Genomic DNA, 24,309 nt, shown 5'->3' with positions numbered 1-24,309 from the left:
AGCTACGCATCCTCCCGGCTCGCTCTACAGCTGTTTCACCTTCCTTTTCACGTGGGACTTATGTATTTTGCGACAGAACTAATATGTACCATCAGAGAGAATTAAACAACTATTTCTGTCTCTTAGTCTGTGGTGGGTCCAACACAGTGTAACGGGAACCACTGCACCCCTCAGGGAAAAATAAACAAGATAAAAATCCACCAGTGAGGTATATTTCCCTCCCTTTTCCAGTTCTACACACCATTCGCAACAGTTGATTCAGTACATTATTAGACCTGGGATCCGTGCACAAGCAGGTACCGTGGCATCCCAGGCTGGCCTGGGAGCATTCCAATAGCATGCACCAAAGCTACAGCAGGAGTTCCTAAGTCACCTGGCCATAGTTGAGGAAAGTGCAAAAGTGGTTGGAAAAATTTAGTAACTTATAACAGGAACCATTTTTTTGGGGTAAAAATCCTCCCCGAAATCCCATTTTTCAAGCACCTCTAGAGAGTGTCTTTAAGCCCATGGGTAAGCAGGACCCAACCCACAATCTTAATTTAGAGACACAGACAGTTCCCCCAGCTGCACCTGGCACCACAGAATGTCTAACAGACTGTTCTATTATCACTGCCCGGGTGGGATGGGAGATCCAAGCATTTTTAAAGGCATATTGGTAATGTTTCCCCCATCTGGGCATTTCAAGTATTACAAAACCCCTTCCCGGGCTGTTTGGACGATGCCGAGATGTTGTCACTTTGCGCATTGATGTGCAGCCTCTTGGTTTATTGGTCATTTTCTCTCTATCAACAGGGTTGTTTGTTCAATCTCATTTTCTAATGCTCCAGGCAGGGTTTACACAGGCAATAATAGTGGTTAGATTCCAAGTTCCATGCACCGCCCTGGAATAGCTGGATTCTGCTACAATAATCTGCAGTGAAACAGGTCCCAGTCTTGACATGTAAGTCCCATCTGTGCTACAGTTATTATGGTACTGGGTCACCCATGGGCAACGCAATTGTGCTCTGACATGACCTTTTGGTTTTGGCCTACGAGAGGTGCTAGCTCCCTTTATATCTTCTCTGCCTTGCTGCGGGGGACAAGCAGTGTTATGAAAGTTGCTCGGTGTGGTTTTCCATCAGGATTCCGCTCGGCTGCCTCTGTCACCGAACGCTCATCTCAGAACCCTGCTATTTCATGGTGATTGATGGTGACTGGAGATGTTAATGCATCTCAGATACATAATCTCTCTTTATGCCTAGTTTGGTCTCAATCCATCAGAAGATGGATACATGCAAGTCAGGAGAAATACCTACCGTTGCCATTACAGCATATATCACTTTCTTCTTCCAGTGCGAAGACAAGAGCTGTGAATCAATTGAATGAAAGCTGAAATGTATCAAGTTTGTCCTCGAGTTCCAAACTGATCAAAGAAGCTGTAATCCTTGCCTGATAGGTAGCAGCAGCAAGGCTGATTGGGAGATGAAAAAACAAACCAACCAAACACACAAGCAAAGATACTGAGGATGGACAGTCCCCTGCTGGATCCATGGGGGAAGCAGTACTGGCTGACAAAGTGCCATTTCCTTGCAGACTCTGTGTGCTTTTGTGAACCTATGAGCTTGATAGGACAGCGTGAAGCTGAAAAGCCCCCTCTCCTGCAGGGGGCTGAGAATGGGCGAAATGTTTGGAACAGGAGGAGCAGCTCTGACTAAGACTCTGCCCAGCAATGGGCTGAGCACAGCGGCTAGGATGGATCAGTAGGTGACCTGGGTGAAAAATCGGCTGTGGGCAATGTACATGGGCATTGCATTCAGGCCTTGATCCCGAATCCTTGACTTGGGCTCAGCAGGAATAGGCAGTGCACAGATGCACCGAAGTTTAAACACTAGCCATCGCCGTGTGCACCGAGCAGAAGTAAGTCACAAGCTCCCTGTGTGCTGGAGCACAGGATAAAAACAGGGAGTGTGATTGCGACATTAGCCACACTAGCACTAGCAGGGGCTCAGACAGCTTGGTGAGGGCCTGGTGTAAGTGCACAGGACAGGCAGATGTCAACAGACAACAGGAGTGCATGCAGACTCTCCACAATGCCGGATCGGGGTCTCCTGTGGCCACGAGCCTGTTCTTCATGCCGGTTTACACTGAGCTGCTATGTGAAGCACTCTGAACCGCACTGAGCGGGATCAAACCTTCCCTGGTAACTCTTTCCCTTAGCTAAAAAGAGACTCAAATGAATCGGATGTATCCAGACATAGGAAACACACACAGTGAGAAAAGCCCTCACAATCAAACACACAGCAGGAGCAGAGATCACTCCCTCTCCTCATGGCAGTTAAGAGGAAAAGGGCACACCAATGCTGTAACTAACAGGCCTGGATTTTTATTCCTTATGAGCTGACTAATCAGCCTCTCCATACAGCATCCTTATGTGCTTCCCTGAGCTCTCTGCAGGTCCTTGGGAACTGCACTGAGTCAGTAAACAAGGGATACAAAGTGCAGCTGGTCTGGGGCTGCAACACACAAGCTAATTCATTTCACTTATTCAGCTCTGCTGACCTTTTGTCATTTATCACCAGTGCGGTTTCCATGGCATCTGATGGAGGCCCCCAGATAAATCAGAGTGTCTAAACTCACTAACTAACTAACTAAAATGAAGTCCCATCCCACAGATGAGGTGGAGGCTGACGGATCACGCCAGGTGAGGTGTATTAAATCTGGGTCTCCAGGCTGTATTTTGGGGACCTGAGAGCCCGGCCATCTAATGAACCTCAAGATCGGATGGGATCTGAATAAATAATGCTTTTTTATTGGCTGCCTGGACTGGAAATAGACATGTTGGATCAAGGTTTTCACAGGCAGACAAGTTTTTTCCTTTCCTGTGATTTGTATTAGGGAGACAAATTTGAAGTATGAAAGTAAATTTCTCTGGCAATTCAAACGACTGTTATTGCGCTCTTCAATGCTACACTCTTCCAAATGTATGGATGCCACATCCTGAGTGTATATTACAGGGCCCTGAATAAGTAATCGTGGAGAAGTGATGAAACATTGGAGGCGAACCCAACTGTGGTAGTTAAATGCCTACATGCATAGCTAATGGTACATGTGTACTTGGCTAACTTGCTAGATTAAACATCATGAATGGTCGAATGAAATCTGATTAGTTTTTCCTCATCACACCAACCCACATATGAGACCAAGGATGTGACTGATGGCAGGTAAATTTAGAGCAATGCAGCTTCTTTGCTCCTGGTGCCTGGATAATAAGGTGATTGTGGCATTAGAAATGAATAGTTAGATGGACAAGTTAGAGGGATAGATGGCATGTCATCAGCCCGTGGAATTCATTGCCACAGAGGCCCGAGTCAAATACTGAAGCTAGAAACAGATGAGAATGGTACGACTACTAATGATTATGTACTGCTCTGAGCTTTCGTGGGGCCTTGGAAACCACTGGGAAGTGACAGACAAGGAATATGTTAGGGATATGGGGATCTGTGTCCAAGTCAGCAGCTCAACTCCACAGCTATGCACAGTAACTCATATGGTTCTGTATTCTATGGACAGCACCTTTACCTTTCCAGAGGTCTCCTGTTCTGCTGGGAGCAGCTGCCATTTTGGGTCCCATTCAAATGCAGCATGTTACAGAGGACACACATGCTGCACTTTACTTTGTTCCACCAGGAGCTCTTGTGACAATCTGGCCCCAGTTGTGGGTGCTGAGAACTTCTGGAAATGTGGCCCTGGGTCCCAACAGCAAAAATCTCCCACAGGTTCCAGGGACTGGGACTTTGCCATGAAATACGGATGGACGGTGCAGATGGCCAATAGGCAGAGCAAGCATCTGGGGCCTGGGAAGCTTGCAAGTGAGGTGAGCCCATACCCAGATCTGTTCTGAGATTTAATGGGGAGGAGGGTCTGACAAGTTAGCAGAAGGAAAGTGAGTTTGCCATGTACTGGTCTTCTCTGCAGAAAAAGATCCACAGGGGACAGGGCCGAGTAAGTAGGTGAAAGGGGGTAGGAGAAATTGTGGAAGAGAAACTGAGTAGATTGATGAGGGAAGGGACAGTTGAAGGTTTGGAATGAGAAGTCAGATTCAGGATGCCCCCTTACCTATGCAGCTGGGCTGTGTTCCACTCCACGTCCCATCAGACTGACAGAACCTCCGAGCTGAGCCCACCAGCACCAGTGGGGACAGGCAGGAGAATGAAACAGATGAGCGGTAAGTGAATCCTCTGTCTTCTCTCCTGCCCTGAGCTGGTGTCCCGGGATCACCACAAAACACAGCTAGAAAAGCCAAAGGGTAGTCAGAGGATGGCAATGAATCTCAGTAAAGGCAAATAGTGTTAATGGGTTAAAGACAATTCTATTAATGGCCAAAAACTCCCAACCCCAGCTTTCAAGCGCTGCAATGGCTCAGGAAATTACTAGTGGCAGAAGGTACGCTGGCTGCTTTCTGCTCACTTCTGTCTTTTTGTCAATTACTGTTTAATTAACTTTCACTTTCCAGCATCTCCTGGCAGGGAGGAGGAACAGACGGTTTGGATCCTTTTTTTTGGTCTTTTTTCTCCACAATGGTGTGCTTAACTTTGACTGTATCTTTAATTGCACAGTGTCAAATTGTCATGCAGAGCCATGTCACATGTAAAGTCCGTTAATTATATAATAGCCGGGGAAAGGTGTAAGGTCAGGTCTTTGTGCTGTTTAATATGAAAATGGCTATTGTGCAGCTGCCAAATACTCAAAGCTAAAATCCGGCTTTATCATTTTGAGCTGTTTCACTAATCTGTATTGAATCGCACACACAGGTTTTCATCCAGCCACAGGGCCCTGCCTTTGCTGCACATTCCAAGGCTTGCTGTAACACTACGGAGCTCTTTTCATACAAGGCCTTCACACGCCGCAGGGGCCAGAATTTCAGAAGAGCTCAGCTCCAACTGAGGCATTTAAGTCAGGGCCAGACTTTCAGAAGTGCACTGCACATTGGGTACATGGTGGGTGCTGGGGTCTTTTGAAAATCTGGCCCCCGTTTTGCATGCTAAGTGCTTGGAAAGCTGGGTCCTGATTGATTATCTTCACACCACCCCTCTAAGGTGGCGATGAGTTGTCTCCATGTTGCAACAGTAGGGGAAACTGAGGCACGCAGCAGTTGGTTAACATGCAGAGCAAGCAGGTGGCAGGGATGGGGAGAGCACCCAAAACTCCTGGCCCTATCATTCAGAGCGCTATACTTCTTCCTTTTCGCCAGCATGCTGCCATCCAACTCTGTCCCGATGGGGTGACACCCTTGCCTCACTGAAGTCAGTGGTAAAATTCCCATTGATCTCAGTGGGGTCAGGATTTCACCTGGGGTCAAGAATCACTGGAGTTAGGTCTCCAAACCCATATGAATGTTTAATGCCCCATTGGGAAGTCCTTGTCTTGTGAGGATGGGACAAGGATTTCCCACTGAGGCACAGACATAGCTGTGAGGGATTGGGGGGGGAGGGTCTCAAGCCTGGGTCCCCATACAGTCCTCAGACCACAGCCACCACCCACCAGCTTACTGGTACTAACCGGGAGTGTGGGCTGGTGAACCCTACCTAGGTCACCTTAGGCACCGCCCACAAAGCTCCCAACTGGCCTCTTTGATTGGCTCCGACTCACTATTTAAGTCAGAAGGAGGCACAGGAATTTGCCTGAGTAACTATTTGAATCCTTGGCTGGTTGCAACATTGGACCCCTGTCTTCTTGCCTGACTCCTGAGACCTGCCTTTTTCCTGATTCCTGACTTCCTGTTGTGTTCTTGCCCTACTTGCTTGTTCCAGATCCCTGCTTCTACACCACATCCCTGTTACTGATTCCAGCTCCGATCCTTGGCTTAGTTCTTGACTTTGCCTCTGACCTCTGGTTCCAGGCATCAGACTCCTGCTCTCACCGCTAGGTCTGACCACCCATGTCCTGATCTAAGACAATAGCTAATTCCCATTATTTGAGAAACAATGTATAAAATCCCACCATGAGTTTCATCTCCCATCAGGCACACCTTTAATGGACAGTATTAACAACTGGGTCACTATCTCTAATATCTCCTTCCGAGGTACAGTTAACTTTTATGCACCAAGCAATTTCCAGACCAGCAGCCAAGGTTATGCTTTGTAGAAAAGTGTTTTGCCTTTCATTCAAAATATTTCCTGCTACTGTGGGTGCATCCATGAGCCATGATGCTATCTAAAGGTTGGGGGAATAAGTCTATCACTAATTGTGTATGGGTGGGAAGAAACTTCTCCTATGGGCAGGTTATGCCATAATTGTCCATTACTGAGATTTCATACCTCTCTCTCAAACGTCTGGTACCAGCCATTGCTTGAGAGAAGATACTAGGTTGGACGGACCATTAATTGGATCAAGAATGACTAATCCTTTGGAGGTCGTGGGGCACAGGGGGGTTGGACTTTAAGGCTAGTGCTCCATCCCATTTGCATATGAATACACATGGATGTCTGCTTACGAAAACACTGTGGCAGTTCTCCAGTCCATGTCCCATTCCCTTCACAAGTCAGGACAGCAGGTAGTGAGAGCTGGTATCCTTCTAGGCAGGCATAGCTCACGCTTGAGCCCCAGCTGAAATCTGAGCCCACGACTTTCCCATTGGGGATGACTTGTGGGGATTTACAGGTGATAGCTGAGCAGCAAACAAAAAGCATATTCAGTTCTAATGACTTCTCAGTGTAGTTATTTCGATAAACAAACAAATCCACATAGAATCAAAGTTACTTCCTGTGAACTGAATGCATCACAGGGAATTTAGCTATAAGGGGGGGGGGGGTCTGTACAAACTTTCTGTTATATGCATGTGTGTTTGTAAATCCTGGGATTTTGCTTTGAGTTTTAGGGTCAATCAAATCCCAAACGTCACAGTCAGATCACCAGGCTTTTGCTAGTTTCCACCTAAGATTATGAATCTGATTCCAGTTTAGTTGGAACATCACCCCACATTCTCCAGAAGTTTCATAGATTTTGGAAAACCTAGACAAGTTTCAAGTTAGTGATTAACTCAACAACTAGGTTGAATTTTGCCTGGTTGGAAAGTTTTATAATACTCTGCTTTCAAGTGCATATGAGCACTGGGCCAGATTCTCAGCTGGTCGTGTAAATCAATGTAGCTCCCAAGTGAGAATCTAGCCACATTGTGTCTTGCTCTTGCTACATTAGCTCAAAGTGGCAAGAAGAAAAAAGAAGGAAGCATTTATCTTCACAGCCTTGCAGGGGAGTGAAGTATTTATGGAAGATCCCAAGTGACCTGCATTTCTGACAGGTGGACCTTAAGAACTTCGCAGACTGAGATCAGACGAGCATCCAGATGCTGCTTCCCATTTTGTCGGCACCCCTGGGTCAGCCAAACACTGACAAAGAAATCAGCCTTTCTTGCAAGATGCCCAGTGCATCTGCCTTCTGAGCAGAGAAGCAGAGGCAACCACAGCACTGAAAAAATAATACAAGCAGGGGGTAGAAAAGCTTTCCAGACCTTTTGGGAGGCTGAAGAAAATGCTTCATTCAGGTTTGATTTGAGTTTGGGGTGAAGACTTGCATATTTATGCAAAGTGCTTCATCCATTCATAATGAGGGAGACTCAAATCTCTTTTACAATGATGTAAATCCCCAATAATCCCACTGAAGTCAATGGGGTTACTCCAGAGTTATCCTGGTGCAAATGGGATCAGAATCTGACCCTTTGAGGCTACCCCAGTTAGGAGAAAGCTCTGTTTTAGAGGGCACTTGCTGTCCATGTTTGATTTCAAATAAAGTGTGGCTTTCATATATACATATTTTTAATTGGACACATTTTGATCTTTAATAGGGGCCATAGGTTCTTCAACTCTCCCTTTCAAACCATGGCGTGTCCGGCTGGTTCTGAGGTTTGTTAAGAATGGTTTGCATTAGCTCAACCATCACACACTGTTACGTTGATTGAAAGATACTGAGTTGCAGATTTAGGCTGGGATTGCCAAAGGAACGTTGGGTGTGGATAGTGCTCAGCTCTGTGCGATACCAAGGTGGTGAGAGTGGGTCAAGACAGAGTGAAAAACCATTAAACATCGAACAGTGGCAAAGAAGAAACTATGGCAAACACATGAAAACGATGTGATTCTTAAATCTGAGCTACCGTAGGCTGGACGGATTACCCCAGTGTGAAAGTTCCTCTGCAGACTAGAGTATATACACAGCTCAACAGAACGTTAAGCATGGCAGAGCTATAATACCGTCAATCATTTCTACAGGAAGTACTTACGAGCGTAATGCAACAGTTATTGGAACCTGAGATATTCATGCAACTGGATTAGTAAGTCATACTTAAGAAACCATAAACTGCACAGGTTAAGCATTTTGCAGCGGCTGGGTAATTTCAAAGTATCTCTCTACAAGGTAAAGGCATGGATTATTTATATCTTCTAAACTACAGTGCAGGTTCCACACTGTGGTGGCTACTTTTGGATCCTCTTGTGCATTGGGATGCTTACAACGATAGACTCTGTAGCCCACTTTTAACCAGGCTGGGGCCGATCGTCCCTCCTACTGCACATCATGCATACAACTGGGCTGCCCAGAGGAGCTGGAGTGGTTGCTACCTTTAAAAATCATTTATTGCACGCGCTCCTGCAAGCCTTCTGTGTTCTGTGCATCTTGACCTCCTGCTATCTGTCAGGTGACACTAACAGGGCAAATGTGACAATGTGCACGGTGCCAAGTGTCCCTCCAAGGAGAATGAGCTGCATGAAGTAACCATTTGCAGCTATTTACACCAGGGCAAAGGATGTGTGTGAGGGTGGGGGAATAGCAACGTGCTTCTAACTCAGAATGGAAACACTTTGCCCTGGTGCAGGGCAATGGAGAATCAGATCCAGGTTCTCCTAGGAAGCAGAAGATTTACCTTCACTGGCCATGCTGAACTGCAGTCCAGTGAATGTCCTATTTGTGACTATTTGGCTGCATGTGATGTATCATACAGTGCCTGGGCAATTTCAGAGTAAACGGTATCCCTGCAAGGTAAATATAGGAGCATTTCTTTCTTTCAAACTACAGTACAGGTTAGATGGTCATTATTTTTGGACCTACTCAGCATAATTTGCTTGGATGAGTCAGGAATTGCTATGGTTCAGAGCATGAGCCCTTTAACTCCCACTGGTGACCAGTTACTCACCAGTAGTTACAATGACTACTCATAAAATTGCTTCATCAATAAGAGCAAAGAGTTCAGAGTCTGGCCCCATGTAGTTGTAGGGCACTTTCGCAGTAAAGCTTACTAAGATATCATTAGCTACAGGAGCCTTGAGGCCTGTAACCTAACATCCTCAGACATTTATAGGAAATGGGGTCTCACCCTTGCAGACAGGTTTGGTGCCGTTCCAGGTTCGGTCTTTTGTGCAAATCAAAGAGGATGCCCTGTCCGACTCCATCATGTAGCCAGGTATGCACTGAAACACTACAGTTTTATTGTAGTTAAAGTCATTTCCCAGCCTAAAGCCATTGGCTGGTACACCAGGATCCCCACAGTTTATCACTGGGAAAGGAGAAGATGCAATGGTTAAATTTTCTGGTGCATGTCGCCTGTCTCAAGCATATGGATACGCAATGGCTAGAAACCCCACAGTCCCCGCTGACTTTCAATGGATGATGGTGATCTATCAGCCACCGAGAGGTATGGGCTACAGCGCAAACCAGGGAGCTGGATCAACCAGGGCAAAGTTTGGAAGAGGTGTGTACAGAAAACTTTGCCCATGCTCAGTGGAGTGGACAATAATCATAACAAATGGCACTAAGGCCTAGCATTGTGCAAAACAACGTGTTAATTAGCACATTATGGGGGCCCTGAGGTTTAATCATAACCAGTTAACATGCCTTTACACATGACTTGCCCCTGTTTGTCCTAGATGCTGTATGTTGTTTGCTGACAGAATACATTTCCTTAACACAGGCCTTATTTCATCCATCATTCTAATGACCCAAGTGAGCACACTATATGTTCAACAAAAGCTTCTGGGCTATGGCCAAATCAGGGCACGTTCTGGGAGCTGACACACCATAGGTCAGGACTACTCTGTAGTAGACCTTACGTCTAGTCATGAGATTTATGACTGCAGAGCATGTAGCTCAGCTGAAAAGACCACCTGAAGCTGGAATATTCCATGAGGCACTCACGGGCCTCAAGGAGTTTGCCCGAAGAATTATTTCCACTGGCAGTAGATAGTTTTATGACACTTCTGAACACGATGCGTTGACATGTGCATGCTGATGCCTGCAAGTCTTAAACTCGAGTCACATGCACTCTTTGAAAACCTAGCCCCAGGGCCTTATGATTGTTATTTACCTTGTCTTCCAGGAATCCACTCAGATGCTCACCTGTACACTCAGGAGAGCTGCCTGTCCAGGTTCCATTGACAGTACAGTGTCTGCTCAGCACTCCTGTGGAATAATAGCCTTCCCGGCACTGATAAATAATGGAGCTGGAGAAAACCAAGCCGTCATTAAATACAACTCGTGCGTTGCTTGGAGTCCCTGGGTTTCCACAAGATATAACTAAAAAGCCAAAATAGCAGAATTAGAAAAAAATTAAAGATGACCCAAGTCTCAACGAAAGCAATTTAGCTGCAAAAACCTCTGGATTAATCAGTGGACCGCATGCTGTTTTGGAGTGAAACCAACTGTACCTACCAATGCAAGTAAAGTATCCCAAGAGCGATGGATACACCTTGCCCTGGGAAAGCACGAGGAAGCACATCTCAATGCTGTGTGACTTCCGTGGTAAGCGACTGAGAAGTTCTCCTGCACCAGAAGCTAATTTCTCCAGCACAAGATACTCCGGCATATACCCCATTGATTTCACACTGGGATTCAAGAACGCACCCCGGCTGCAAACCTCTGGATTACAGGTCTCTACTGAATTGAAAGAGGTGCAGGTTTTATGCCCCTGGATACTGATCGCTCTGCAGGATCGAGCCGTTAAATTAGCCCAACCTGACATGCAGCTCAAAGAGACACAGCTGGGCTCTGGGTGGAATGATGGAGGCAGTTCTTATAAAGCACCTCAGGGGAGGAGGAGGTGGCACCTAGACAACTCAGAACTAGCCGGTTATTGGAGTCTCTCATTGCTAATCTGAATTCAAGCCCAGATTGGTAGTGACCAAAATTTATGACCATTGAGTGATGGCTCGGTGAGCTGTGTGAAACAAGGTGTGTTCAGCCCAGTTTCTAGAAGTGGCTGCACCAACAGAGAACCTGGCAACGACTGTCAAATTAGTGTCAATAGAGGGGCTGACTTGGGCCACAAGACACCTTGTTTTCCCTTCAGATGCTTCTTGCAGCTCAAGATTACGACACATCTGGGCCTGGGAATCGGCACCCTGATCTGGCTCTGAATTTCACAGATGGCCTCAAGTCTCTATCATGGGTTGAACCAAACACTTAGGTCCCAGCATCTTTAGACAGTTACATTTTTGGGATCTGAGCTTCATAGCTGGAGCTCATATCTGCTTTGGAAGCCAATCTTTGCAGACTTCAAGGGAATCGAAGCAGTGGGGGACTCAGCTACCCTTCCATAATGGCAGCCGCTCCTGCTTATTGCCTGTGTAGATCCAATTATGCTTTCAGCTGGGGGAGAATATTGCAAGGGTACAATTATGTACAAGGTTTGTCAGCACCCAGGTTTTATGTCTAAACTGCCTTGGTAAAACTGCAGTAAAAGGGCATCCGACTGAATGGCAGTACGCACAGCCCTGTCATGGCAAAATAAGTACCTGCAATAATTGCATCCAGCTCTCATTTACTGTGGAATTACAGTACATGAAAGAAAATCACATGAATCAATAAAGGCTTAAACCATTCGTCTCTGACTATTTGACAAGGAAATTCCCCTGGCAATGCAGCACCATCTCACACGTTGCAAGAGCATCAGTTTGGAAATAACAAGGTCCCCAAGTCTCCATGTTCTATCGCTGCCCCCCACACCAGACACCTGTGGGAGTGGAATATTGTCTGCCACTCTCCACAGGGAAATGAATCTCACTTGGGTCACGGTATGAATGCACCGTGCACAGCTGCTCAATGGAAGGAGAGGCCCCCTTCTTCCTTGTTACTTGGCTTGCTGACAGCAGGTTAACATATGAGCTTGTCGGATGTGTATCTGTTTGACAGGGAGAAACGAATAACCATTCCAGCTTCTGTGTGCAGACATTTTGCGTGGCACGAAAATCATGTGGGGTGCTCTCTAGTTACAGATTCCTCATGCAGCCAAAGTCTCAATGATACATAGTGTCATTTCCAATAAATGTGGGGATAAAAGTCAGATTCTATCACTTTAGGAAAAGCACTGGATTAATATTTCACTGTCGTGTCCATGCCTCATCCTCTTTCTCCCCACCCCTACCTGTCTTGCGTACGCACACACCAAAATGTACACAGCCTAAAGAGTCACTGCTACAAAAATGAATTGTGATTCCGGAAAAGGTGTCCATGGGAAAGGAATGACGACGGTGTAATGTTACAGCACAGCCAAGCACGTGAATATAGAGTAGTAATTCCAATCAGACGTCTGCCAAAAGCCTGCATTGCCCTGGATATGAAAGAGACCTCAAACTTATGGCCAAGTGCTCAGACTTGCAAGTCATATTTAAAATAACTCAGAGCCCAATCCAGCAAGTCACGATCCATGTAAAGATTTTCCCATGGCATGAATGGGAGCTGAGAGCACCTTGCACGATCAAGTGACAGAAGAAAAGTGAGCGGCATTGGTGTTTGGAGGGAGCACGTAACAAAATCACTCACCCACTCCCCACCAAACAAGAAAATAATTTGACAAGTAAAATACACTGGTTGGAACTGTTGGTCTTGTTCCTTCTTTAACTGGAAAATATTTCAAGGGACGAGACCCATATAAAATGATAGATTTTAACAAAAAGGGTCAGATCCTTAGCTGCCACGAAGGAGTGCAAAGGTGTAGGGAACCCATGGCCCTGGCCCCTTTCCCTTGGTCACACCCCCACACTGGGGACAGGAAGGGGAGCTGTTGTGATTGCTTTGTACCACCATCTCCCTAAACTGCGGTGAGCCTCCTATGGCTTGTTACGGTGACTGGATTGTTGCCAGGAATGTGGTGCGAAGCAGCCATACTCCCGCTCTGAATCTGGGTTTATAAATCTTCACCTGCATTACTAACCGCTTGTCAGACTGCCAAAACGGAGAGGAATTTAACAATCTAATTCACTTTTCACACTTTATGCTGATTATTTTCTTGAACTTCCCCTCAGCCGTGGAAAGTGAAATTAGATTGATCTGTTTAGTCAGTTTCACTTTCGGGTTCAAGCAATGATGATACCGTGCTGTTCTGTAGCGCCTTTCCTCTCAGGGTCTCAGTGCACTTTCAAATGAGTAATGAATGATGCCCTCAAGGGAGGCATTATTATGCTGATTTTAACAGATGGGAAAATCAGACAGGGAAAGATGAAATGATGTGGCCAAGATCACATAATGATTCTGTGGAATAGCTGGAAGCTGAACCCAGAAATGCTGACTCCCCGTTCTCTGCTCTAACCACTAGGCATCTTCTCCTCGCAGAGCTGAGAATAGAACCCAGGAGTCCTGACTCCTGATCCCCTGCTCTAACCACTAAGACAGCCTTACTGTATTCCAGAGTTAGCACAACACACTCTGGTTTATGAGCAATGCCGTGGAATGCTTACCACTAAAAATGATGTATATAGACACACACATCTAATTGCAAACATTTCTATTAATAACTAATTGTTGTCAATCTCTTCACCCCATACTTTTTGTTTCCGTAGCACACCTATATTTTGTGCCTACATTATTCTGATGGAGTCCCTCTGAAGCCAGCACGATAGATGTGGCTGTTAAAAGTAATCACCATTGCTGCTAAAGATAAGGAGAGAGCCCCGTGCCGGGGGGGGGGGGGCGGCGAGAGAGATCAGGCCGAGAATTATTACAATGAGGAAGGCGAGCATTGCTTGGGAAGTAATGGGATTTTATCATTTGTGGTGGTGCATGAGATTCACTAATGGGGTGGCTAATACTATTATGCAGGGAGACAGCAGCTCAGTTGTGAACCTGGCTGTGTCCCTACACAAGACAGTAACAGAGCATAAGCAGCATCCTTATTTCCCTGCATGAGTTATCTGAACTGGCCAGCAAAGTCAGAAGGAAGTCGGGGCAGCTTAGAGAATCCAGATCAACACACAGACAAACACCAGACTGTGGCCAGACCCCAAAACACACCTCTGGACCAGGATTATGAAAAAAAAAAACCCTCAGCACCAGCTCAGGTTTTTAACAGAGCTCAATGCACTGGGTGCAGAGACCGTTTGAAAATCTGGCTGTAAATGGAGCAATGGGAGCTGCTGGGAGCTGGGCACTTGAAAATCTGGCTGTGAGCTCTTCTGAAAATTTGCCCACTGATGTAGTTTGGAAATGGTAGATCCTTTCAACATGTAATTGTTTTCCCTCGTTGCTGTTAAGTCGAGGGCAAGTTTGATTGCTTTCCTGCATGGCTTCCTACCTATTCAAGTTGCAGTTTTTAAATAAAGATGGCTACTAATGAAGAGTGACTTCAAATGAAGGCGAGTAGTAACCGTTATTGGTATAGGAGTTTTCACCGGGTGGCGCTTGTGATATTTAACTCCATCTTCTTTACGAAAATATGCTTATGATATGAATATGACGTAACTGAGACATATTTTATGCAAGATGGGTCTTGTAAAATATAACGGGAAAGGTTATAATTTACTTAATGTGATTATCCATTTTGTATGCATGTATCATTTCGGTATCTAAAGTTAGGAATATGGACTATGTAACAATTACAGCTTGGTGTGTATTGGGAAGACACCCACCAGATGACAGGCCATCAAATTTGATGAGCCATCAGAAAGGAACAACAAAACCAGGAAGATACTAATCTCTCTGCCTCCTGGGAGGTGTCCGGGGACATAACTGTGACACTACTAGGTCAGGTGGTCTTGTCACCTGCTACTAAACATTACCTGGGACTTGTCACTTTCCATTGGAAGGGAAGGGAGGTCAAGTTTGGGGAAACAAAGGATTCCCATCTTACGTAAATCCTAGTTAAGAGTGGGGAGGAAGGCAAACAGGACTCCTCCTCTCCATGGCCTGTCTGCCCAAGAAAAAAGACTGCTAAAGCCACCTGAAGGGAAGGCCGGGGAGGGGGAGTCCAGACTGAGATGGGTCCAGTCTGAAAAGAAATATAACTGGAACTTGGAACCACAGAAACTTTGCAACCTGCCTAAAATAATATTTAGGGTAAGAAATTACATTTTGTAACCTGTTTCTTAAGTATATTGAGCATAGTTTGCATACTTTGGTTTATTTGCTCAGTAATCTGCTTTGTTCTGTTTGCTATCTCTTTAACCATTTAAAATCCACCTTTTGTCGTTAATAAACGTATTTCTTGTTTATAACATAACCCCGTGTGTACAGTTCATAATTGAAGGGGGTGGGGAAGATAAGAGGCTGTGCATACCTTCCTCCACATGGAGGGAGGTGGCAGATTTTATAATATATCTTTGGGTCTTCACTCCAAGGGAGGTGGACACCTGAGTGCTGGGGCAAGTCCCTTAAGCTGAACTTTCCCAGAACTGATCTCAGTGTCTGTTTCATTCTGCAGTTTGGTGTGGTCCTGCCTGTGTGTGGGTTTGAGGAAGCTTACTAGCTTGGCTCAGCAAGACAGATAAAAAGGGTGCCCAGGCTGGCGTAACAGGCAGGCTCAGTGGTATCTCAGCACATCAGGTGGCATCCGAAGGGGGGCAGCCCGTCACAGCGCTGTCACACAGTCTTCTGAGTTCTTCTTCTGTGAGCAAGTTTGGACTCTTGGGAAGACATGCCGTGTGGTGGTTAATTCTGAGTTATGCCGGGGGGTGCAGAGGCAGCTTGGGGAGAGAGGGAACAGGAGAGTTTGGTGTCTGCCTTGGGCTCTGATTAGAGTCAATTCTTGAGGCACAGTTGCTTCCAGAGAACCAGGCAGGGGTGTTGGGATGAGATTCCCAGAAGAAGGGAGTGTCCTGTGGGCTGCTTGACCATCTCAGTTCAGGACTGATGTCTGTGCCGAAACATAGCAAGTTACATTTAGATAACACTCAGACCATGTCGCTGATTTATCCTCCCCGGGAAGCCACGCTACAAGGCCACAGGCACCAGCTACCATCTGGCATAAGGGGCATCACAAGTATCAGAAGAAGGGGCCACATTATTATTTATTTACTACAGAGGCTTCTAGGGCATGCGTTCGCCTTACATACCGTTACATACAGTGCTGCTTTTAATATTCCATCTGCCCAGCAGGGTGAATCCCATGGAATTACATGGAGTGGTGTTTCTTTTTAATTTGGGTTTTTTGTTTTTTTTTTTAAAAAAGTTCTTCCCCTTCAAAACTGGTGGCACTTTAAGGCTCCATGATTGTTAAACAAGAAGCACAGCAAGTCCCTCCAGGAAGAGCAATAAAGTGTCTCTTCTCTCCTACAGATTAAAGCTGTTTACTAAAGAGGATTCCAGTCTAGGTAGCATGTAAATAAAATGTCCCACACATGCCCCACGGTCTAATCCTTACAGCAGACAGAATTGTCCTTTTGGGTCTTGCTGCCATTCAGCAGACAGGCTGAATTGGTCTCCTAACAATGCCTGACACATCAGGCAAAATCCACTGCGGGAATAACACATAGCTGAGAGCCTTTGGAGTCCTGAAGCCTTCACTTTGCAGATGGTAATTTACATACTGTTTAAATTAAATAGTAGCCTACATTCCACCCGACATGCAGAGGGCAAAAAAATCCTGTTACAAGCATATTCTCAGTGGTCAAATTGGGATCAATTAAAATAAACACATTTCTGTTTACTTAAACTGGCAAACACCAGCGAGGGTCCTGCCTCATTCTGGCTGCGAATTTTGATTAATTCATCTGGTGCGACAATAAACACACTAAAAGCAAATGTTCCATTCAGCTTTTCAAGGAAGGGGAGAAACTATAAAGCTTAACAGCAACTAAAAATGCAATTGCAGCATCTATTGTGAAGGAGAGCAAGTGTTTTTTGTTTTGTTCCCCTCACCCCCTCATTCCTTCACGCTGTGCATGGAGAGATGGACGGTGACAAAAGCAGGGGGAGGGAGGGGAGCTTGTAAATTTGCATTTACACTTTAAAACTTGCTGGAAATTAAAGCTAAATGGGGCTTGAAACCTGAGATTTTAGAAAGCCTGGAAAGCTGGTTTTACTGGAAACGATGCGGCCTCTACTGTCTAACACAGTCAGCATCACTGCGCAGTTCTAGCCACTACCGATAATTGACTCGTTTGATTTCAATCCATTTGTACCTTCTGAAAAAATGATTGTGGATTTTTTAAAAATAATTCCTCCTCTGTTTGTTTGAACTTTAGAACAGGCGAACGGCACCTGCCAGCTTGAGGGTATAAATCCTCTTCCTTACCCAGCTGGGCACTCAGAAGATCTGGATTCGGTTCCTGGCTCTGCCACACCTCTTCTCTGTGACCTTGGGCGAGTCACTTTGGTCCTGATTCAGCAAAACACTTACTTTAAGTTAAGCGCATGTTAAAGTTCCGTGGTCTGCAAAGCGAAGCACATGCTCAGCTGCTGGGATATCACCTCTTTCTGCTGCAGTTTTCCCACTTTTTCCCCGCCTGGTCTGTTTAGATGGTAAGACCTGTAGTGCAGGGACTGTCTTGTATTATGTGTCCATACAGCACCTGGTGCAATGGGGTCCTGATCTCAGCTGGGACCTCTAGGGACTATAAACAACTTGCACCCACACCACCTGGCAGTGGCAACAGAAGATTCTGCCCAGCGCAGCGTCTGTAGTGAGCTGGCGCAGCCTTGCTTTGCAGGGGGCAAGATGGCAGCTTGATCTCTGCCCCCTTTCATTTCTCAGCCTCTCTGGCAACATTAACAAGGATGGCAACTAATTAACGGTGCTTTGTTTGTGGCGTAGACCTTGGTCTATTCAAGAACGGACAGAGCTCCTCCATGCTCATTTTGCATCGCGGCTAACAGAAGGGAAGGATTTTCACTCGCTGGACAGGGTCGAACTGAAGCCCTGCAGGCCCCGCTTGACTTGATTATGCTTTCTGTTCCTAGCCGCCGAGCCTGAGGTGTGAGTCAGAGACAGACAATGCCCTACAGAGGAGTTGAATGGCTGCGTTGGCATGCTGGAGCTTTGCCACTCCAATGCCGAATGGGGTTCCCATGGAGACGTCCATACATTCAAATGGGCTAATTCAGAAATATGGAAGGGGAAATGCAACTTAGCAGGTTTTTAAATATGATTAGCCCCAATTTAGGGATATGGAACATATTAATCACTCTGATTCAGATCATGCCTTGGAGACCTTTAATCACCAGGTTTTAATGAGTCGGGAAATATGGAACTTGGGTGCTGGGGATATTCTCCCTCCTTTCCTCAAAAAAAAAAACGTTTTTGCTAATAAAAGACAACTCCTGGCTCTGGGGGTTCTCCTTGGACCTGGGCTTATTTACGGAGGGTCTGCTGAACCCGATCCAAGAGTTATGCCTTTGATGAAGATGCAATTACCTACAGACATATGAGAGGCTGGGTCGGAACAAGTTTTCAATAAAATTTCATTAGTCTGGGAACTTGGTTAAGTACTGAGAAACCACTATTACATTCTGCAGAAGCTAAAAAAGCCCCGCACTGTGTGTGGTTTCTAAAGCAGACCAATCAGCTAGTGACATGTAGAGTATGCTGGCCACAAAGGTCAACGTTTGGGCTTCAATGCAGCAAAGCAGCTACGCACATGCTTAACTTTAAAGCACACCAGAGGGACTGAAGCATGCATTTAAACCTACCGCATTTCTATAAAGCAGGGAAGTCTGTGTTTATGTCCCATTGATGCCAATAGGTCTTAAGAACATGCTCTAAGTTAAGGATGTGCATTGCCAAATTGGGTCCTTGGTGACTAAAGTCAAGCACCTAAATAAGAGGCCTGACTTGCAGAGGGGTTGAGCCCCTGTAGCTTCTGTTCAGTATAGTGCTTCTGCATAAATATGGATTCACGCCCCATTGGGCACTGAAAGCTTTGGCCTTACCCACTACATGTATATCCTTAGCTAAAAATACATAGAGCTGATTAGGGGTCAAAGAGATTTGGGGGCACTGAGCTGGGGACAGCACCTTCAGCAATGATGGAGGCAGGCACCATGCCTGGATATGGCCTACAGGCTTCAGGGACACTGGCAGAAACAGAGCAAAGAACAAGTTTTGTTTCACTTGCCCGCGCTCTTCCCACAAGTGCAACCTGGTGGATAGTGGGTTGGGGTCAGGGCTCGGCCCCCATCCTGCCCAAACATGCCTGTCTGGGTAGATAATTGCGTCAGCTGCACTGGCTGCCCCCTGTGGAGGTACATGAAGATGGGAGAAAGGACTTTTGCCACCTGCTTTCCACATCTTCCAAAATGCACATGCCCAGGGCCAGCCATATTTCGAGCGCTGCTGGTTAAAACCCCACCACCGTGCAGCGTGGGACAAAAATGATCATGCACACGGCTATACCAGTGACTGTGGGGATGCCAGGCTGGGAAGCAGAGTCAGCATTGTTGGCTCAATTCTCAAACCCTGGGTTCAAAGCGTGACTCAGGTCTGAAGCACCAGTGAGCCAATGGCCTAAATCTCCGATCAGCCTACGTCCCAAACACCTTGCCCTTCCCCTGCACCATTTGGCACTGCTGACAGTCTGCTCAGGAGAGACAGGTCTGGCGTAGCCGGCGCAGAGGCACTAGGGAGTCCAAGACTGGCCTGGCAGAGGGGCTGCAAGGCGCACGTGGCGAGACCTGCACTGGAACAGCCAGGGGTGCTGCAGATTAGGAGAGGGATGCTCTTGTAGAGCTGTGTTGGTTCAGGGTGTGGGGGGAGGCTGGGTCTTGAATGGCTGGCTGTGCTGCAGGTCAGGAATAAGAAGATGTGAAATAACTGCAGGTGAAGAGCTTGCATAACCCTGCCTGTGCCTCCTCAGTGCTGTTCGTCCTCACTCCTGCCTGCCTTAAATGTACTCGCAACAATAAAACAAAAAGATAGAAATCCCTGCTCCAGAAAGTTGAATCGAAGACTCGAAGAGTACAGCCCCACCGATACCTGATCGTGTTTGCACCTTGCCATGAATACAAACGGCAGAGAACAGCGCACGACTCAACACTGAGAATGACTTGCCTATTTCGGTCGGCGAGGGCCTAACAGTAAACCACCACATTATAGGAATAATGTTCCTATAATGTGGAACATTATTATAATGTGGAACACTATTACTCATACAGCTGTGATTCAAAAATAAAATAACCCCACTGCATCCTGGTGCCTTTTGAATTTGAGGGGTTATTTATCCCACTATTGATATACAGCCCCTGTGGATCCCCTCCACCAAAAAAACAAAAACAAAAACGGGAAAGAAAAAATAATGCCCCTCCCACCCCAAGGCCTCAGTATATTAATAAATGTGACGCGGTGTCTTCAATCAAGGGCTGCATCAATCTGGAATAAATTTCCAATTCATTTGCAAACTCTCGGCTTTCAAATCAGCTGAGGAGAAGGACTTGCACCGGTCTCCTTGCTTATTGGTTTCCTGCCTAGTTTGGGGCTTTTGTTCTTTTGCGGATTGATTTTTAAATACTTCTGTAATAGCAACAGAGTGGCTTGCAGGAGCTGGCCCAGAGTTTATTAAGTTGGATTAGGGGGTTTTATTCTTCAAACAAAATAAAAGGCGTTTTTTAAAATAAAAAAATGTTTATTCAGATTTTAATTTGCATTATGCACTGGTGTGTCACGTAACTCACTCAGCCATTGTCCCCTCAAAGATTGGCAGGAAACCTTGGAACAAGCTAATGAAACAGGTTCCCCTCGTGGTTTTCTGCCAACTAGAGCAGCCGGGTGCTCCTGCCCTCCCCCATTAGGGGAGGAAGGGAGGCTTTGGTATGCTTTCTGCCCTGCCAGCACAGCAAGGCGGGGTGTGAGACAGCCCTAACTATCTTACTGTGATGGCTCCACTAAGTAGGGAGCTACAATGCCCATGAGCCCCCTCCCTGCTGCACATCCCCAATCTCCTGGCCAAGCGAGGGGAAAAGTCCTGCACCAGAAAGTAACTGGGCTCCGTCCGGAAGCAGCGGCTGCCTGGCGGCAGGGAGCTGCAGAGAAGCTGAATGCAAAGGGGAATCTCCAGGAACAGGATACAGAGCCAAGTGTGGACCAGGCTGTGAATACCGTACATGATGGCGGGGTGCAGGGCTGTGTGGGACCTTACCGCGCAGTGGCGGCGGCTGGGCAGGGAACCACTGCAGAGGCCCCAGTGAGACACAGTAACTGAGTCTGACCTGGAAACCCACAAGCTCCTATTTGCTTGAACAGAGTCTGGATTGGAGAGGACACCTGAGACTCTAGGCCCGGACTCTACATTGGACGGCTCCTGGGACCCAGACATTTCTTGCTATGGCTCACTTTGAACTGTAACCGTTTCAGCCTCTGTACCTAGGCTATTTGTAACCTTTCCCTTTCCTGCCATGCTTAGTAAAATACCCTGGCCCTTCGCCATGTGTCCGAGTGGTTACTGGGACCCATCAGGACTAGCCCCCACCAGGCCTCACCGATGAGGCAATCACGGTGCTTGCCTCTGAGTTGTGGTACATGGGGCACATACCGGCAACGTAAGGGGTGTGGCGTACTTCATGATTGAGCAGCCTCAATCGTTCCCCTGAAGAGACCAGCCTGTAAGGAGGGGAGTGGTACCTTCGCACTCCGGCTGTGAGCCACTCCAGGAGCCGTTGGCGTGGCAGGTCCTCTCTGACGAACCCCGGAGGGTGTAGCCTGGTTCGCAGCTGAACCGAACCATGCTGTCCACACCAAACTCGTTGCCCAGCCTGATGCCGTGCGAAGGGATCCCTGGGTCACCACATGTTCCCTGGCTGCCTCCTGCTGAGCGGAGAAAAACACTTTGTCAGCAACAGCCAGGGCAGGCGGCTGTCCTGGCCCATCTTCCCCGCAGCGGCAGAGAGGAGTTACCAGTGCTACACAAGAAGCTACCATCGAGTAGCCAGTCTGCACACTGCATCCTCTCATTAGCCTTCTAGTTATCCACTGGGATCATGAAACCATAGTTATTGGAGACTCGTAGATTTTAAGGTGGGAAGAGACGATTGTGATCTTTAAGCCTCATCTCCTTCACAGCGCAGGCCCATAGAATTTCTCTTGGTAGGGGGAAAACCACCTACTAACCCATCCACTCCCTCTCCCTGCCGTCCCAGGGACGGATGTCTTCCAGTGTTCTGCCCAGTCGGTTTGCTCTAAATACCCCTAAATGATAAGGCTTCCACCCTTCCCTTGGGAGACTATACACAGCCACTATGTTTTTTGTCTTATAGCCAGCCTGAATTTTCTCCCTCAGTTTCACCTCTCTGTTCCTGGTGACTCCCTTGGGGACCATATAGCAGAATTACATAGCAGACCAGTGAGCTCCACATTCCCTTTTTGCCCATCGGTGATGTGGCGGGGTGGGGGGGGGAGGTGCCTAAAACTGCTCTCCCACAAGTCAGCCAAGCCTTAAACGTGGTGGCCGTTACAGTGCTGGCATGGCACATTCATCATACCGCACGCATCACTGTAGTAAGTGAGGAGGGCGAAATTCACCCGGTGTGGAAAGCCAGCAAAGTCCGAATTTAGCCCTTGTGCTGACCTTCTGCACAGGTGGTTATTTCATCCCAGGTGTCTACTGTCTTTGGAAGCTCATTGCTCTTTAAGCACTTGCAAAAGAGGTCCCATTACTCCCGAATCTCCAGAAAGAAACCTAGACAGATGCAGAGACCTTCTGCAGCAGCTGCTTAGGCAGCAAGAGGTTTCTTTGCCAGCATCAGTCAGGCGGATGGTTCCCCTCCAAGCAGAAATGATGAGATGCTCAAAGTCTCCCACCCCAACCCCGTTATCCTTGCAGAGCTTTGAAGCACAGACATGGTAGGAACCCAGCCAAGAAACATCCGCTCGCAGAAATCGCTAACGCTCAGCACTGCTGGCAGAAAGTTAGGGGGACATGAAGAGAGAGGCAGCTGAAAAGGTTGCCTTGCAGGGATTCTTTGAGAACGTCTCCCCACATCCCAGGCTCATGCCACGTCTGTCTGTTATCAGCTCTCTCTGCTAATGATCACTGTAAACACACCAGCCCTAATCCAGGGAGCAATATTTCACTCCTACAGTTAGAGCTGAAGCCCCTGGCTCCCAAGCCCTCTGTGTTTTGCTACAGTAATGAGCTTTGCGGCATCATGTCGGATGTAAAAAGTAATGAAGACATTTGTCATCCAGGAAAATACTAGTTTTTAAAAGGGTGAAGGGAATACCTTTCTCTGGCCTTACTGTTCTCCTCTGCAGGTGACTTATTCCAAAACGGCTTGTTCTGATTTGCTAAAGCCACTGTCGCAATTAACGAGCTGCCTGCACATGGCAAAAGCCTTTCCATTGGAAACAGCCTCGACTCGATTCTGACCTCTGTGCATCTCTCTGGGCTGTAAAGGATGGCCCCGGAGGAGAATTCCCCCAGTGCAGGAGCACTGTAGGGGTGGCATAGATGTCCCTATGCTGCCCTCACTGTAGGGGAGTGCTGGGGGCAGGAGGTGGCATGCTGGACAATGGAGAATCAGGCCCTCAACTGATGTGTTTGCACTGCTGATTATTAAAGCACAGGCACAAGACAAAAGATCCGATTCCCTATCACCTTGGTCCTTATTTGCACCAGTGCAAGTTGAGTTTGGTGTGAGAAAGTAGCAAATCAGAATCGTTGGCCAACACGTACCAGTGGTCATGTTTCACGCCCACTTTGCGGGGCTGGAAACGACTCACATAGGGTGCAAGGAAGCTGGGAGGGGAAGCGGGGAGGAAATCAGGTCCCAAGTGGTTTGGAGTTTGTGGCAGAGGGTGGAGTTTTCAAAAGCAGGTGGCATTGGCCTAACTCTGCTCCCTCTAAAGTCACTGGCAGACCTTCCACCCCACGGGTTTCAATAGGAGCACAGTTAGGCTAATGCTGAAGGCTTTTGAAAAAAATGGATATGAATTAAAGAAGAAACTTTCCAAGTGGCCATAAATCACTAAGCAAATCCCCAATTGTTCTGTAGATACGTCCTTCAGAGAGGATGAAATTGCCTCTTAATATTTTTCCCCTTTTAAGTGCAGGTTAAACTTGGTCAAGTGGAGCTGCTAAGGCTAAAGTGGCATAATTAAAAATTAACCACTCGCTGCCATTGCTTCTGCTCCATCTAGAGTCCCATCTC

General features: G+C 46.9%; 1 protein-coding gene across 1 annotated transcript in view; it reads right to left on the bottom strand.

Moving 5' to 3' along the window:
• Window positions 1–24,309, bottom strand: part of CSMD2 (CUB and Sushi multiple domains 2) — a 544,659-nt gene that overhangs the window by 19,908 nt on the left and 500,442 nt on the right. Inside the window, exons 57-61 of the mRNA XM_084652534.1 lie at window positions 21,785–21,967; window positions 10,363–10,539; window positions 9,344–9,523; window positions 6,473–6,646; window positions 4,096–4,269 (exon numbers count right to left, since the gene is read on the bottom strand). Coding sequence (XP_084508660.1) covers window positions 4,096–4,269; window positions 6,473–6,646; window positions 9,344–9,523; window positions 10,363–10,539; window positions 21,785–21,967 — 888 coding nt within the window. The remainder of the gene's footprint in view (window positions 1–4,095; window positions 4,270–6,472; window positions 6,647–9,343; window positions 9,524–10,362; window positions 10,540–21,784; window positions 21,968–24,309) is intronic.

This window comes from Lepidochelys olivacea (assembly GCF_965140295.1).
Source record: "Lepidochelys olivacea isolate rLepOli2 genome assembly, chromosome: 19".
NCBI lineage: Eukaryota > Metazoa > Chordata > Testudines > Cheloniidae > Lepidochelys > Lepidochelys olivacea.
The sequence above is the reverse complement of the archived record's forward strand: the minus strand, read 5'-3'. Positions and strand labels throughout refer to the sequence as shown.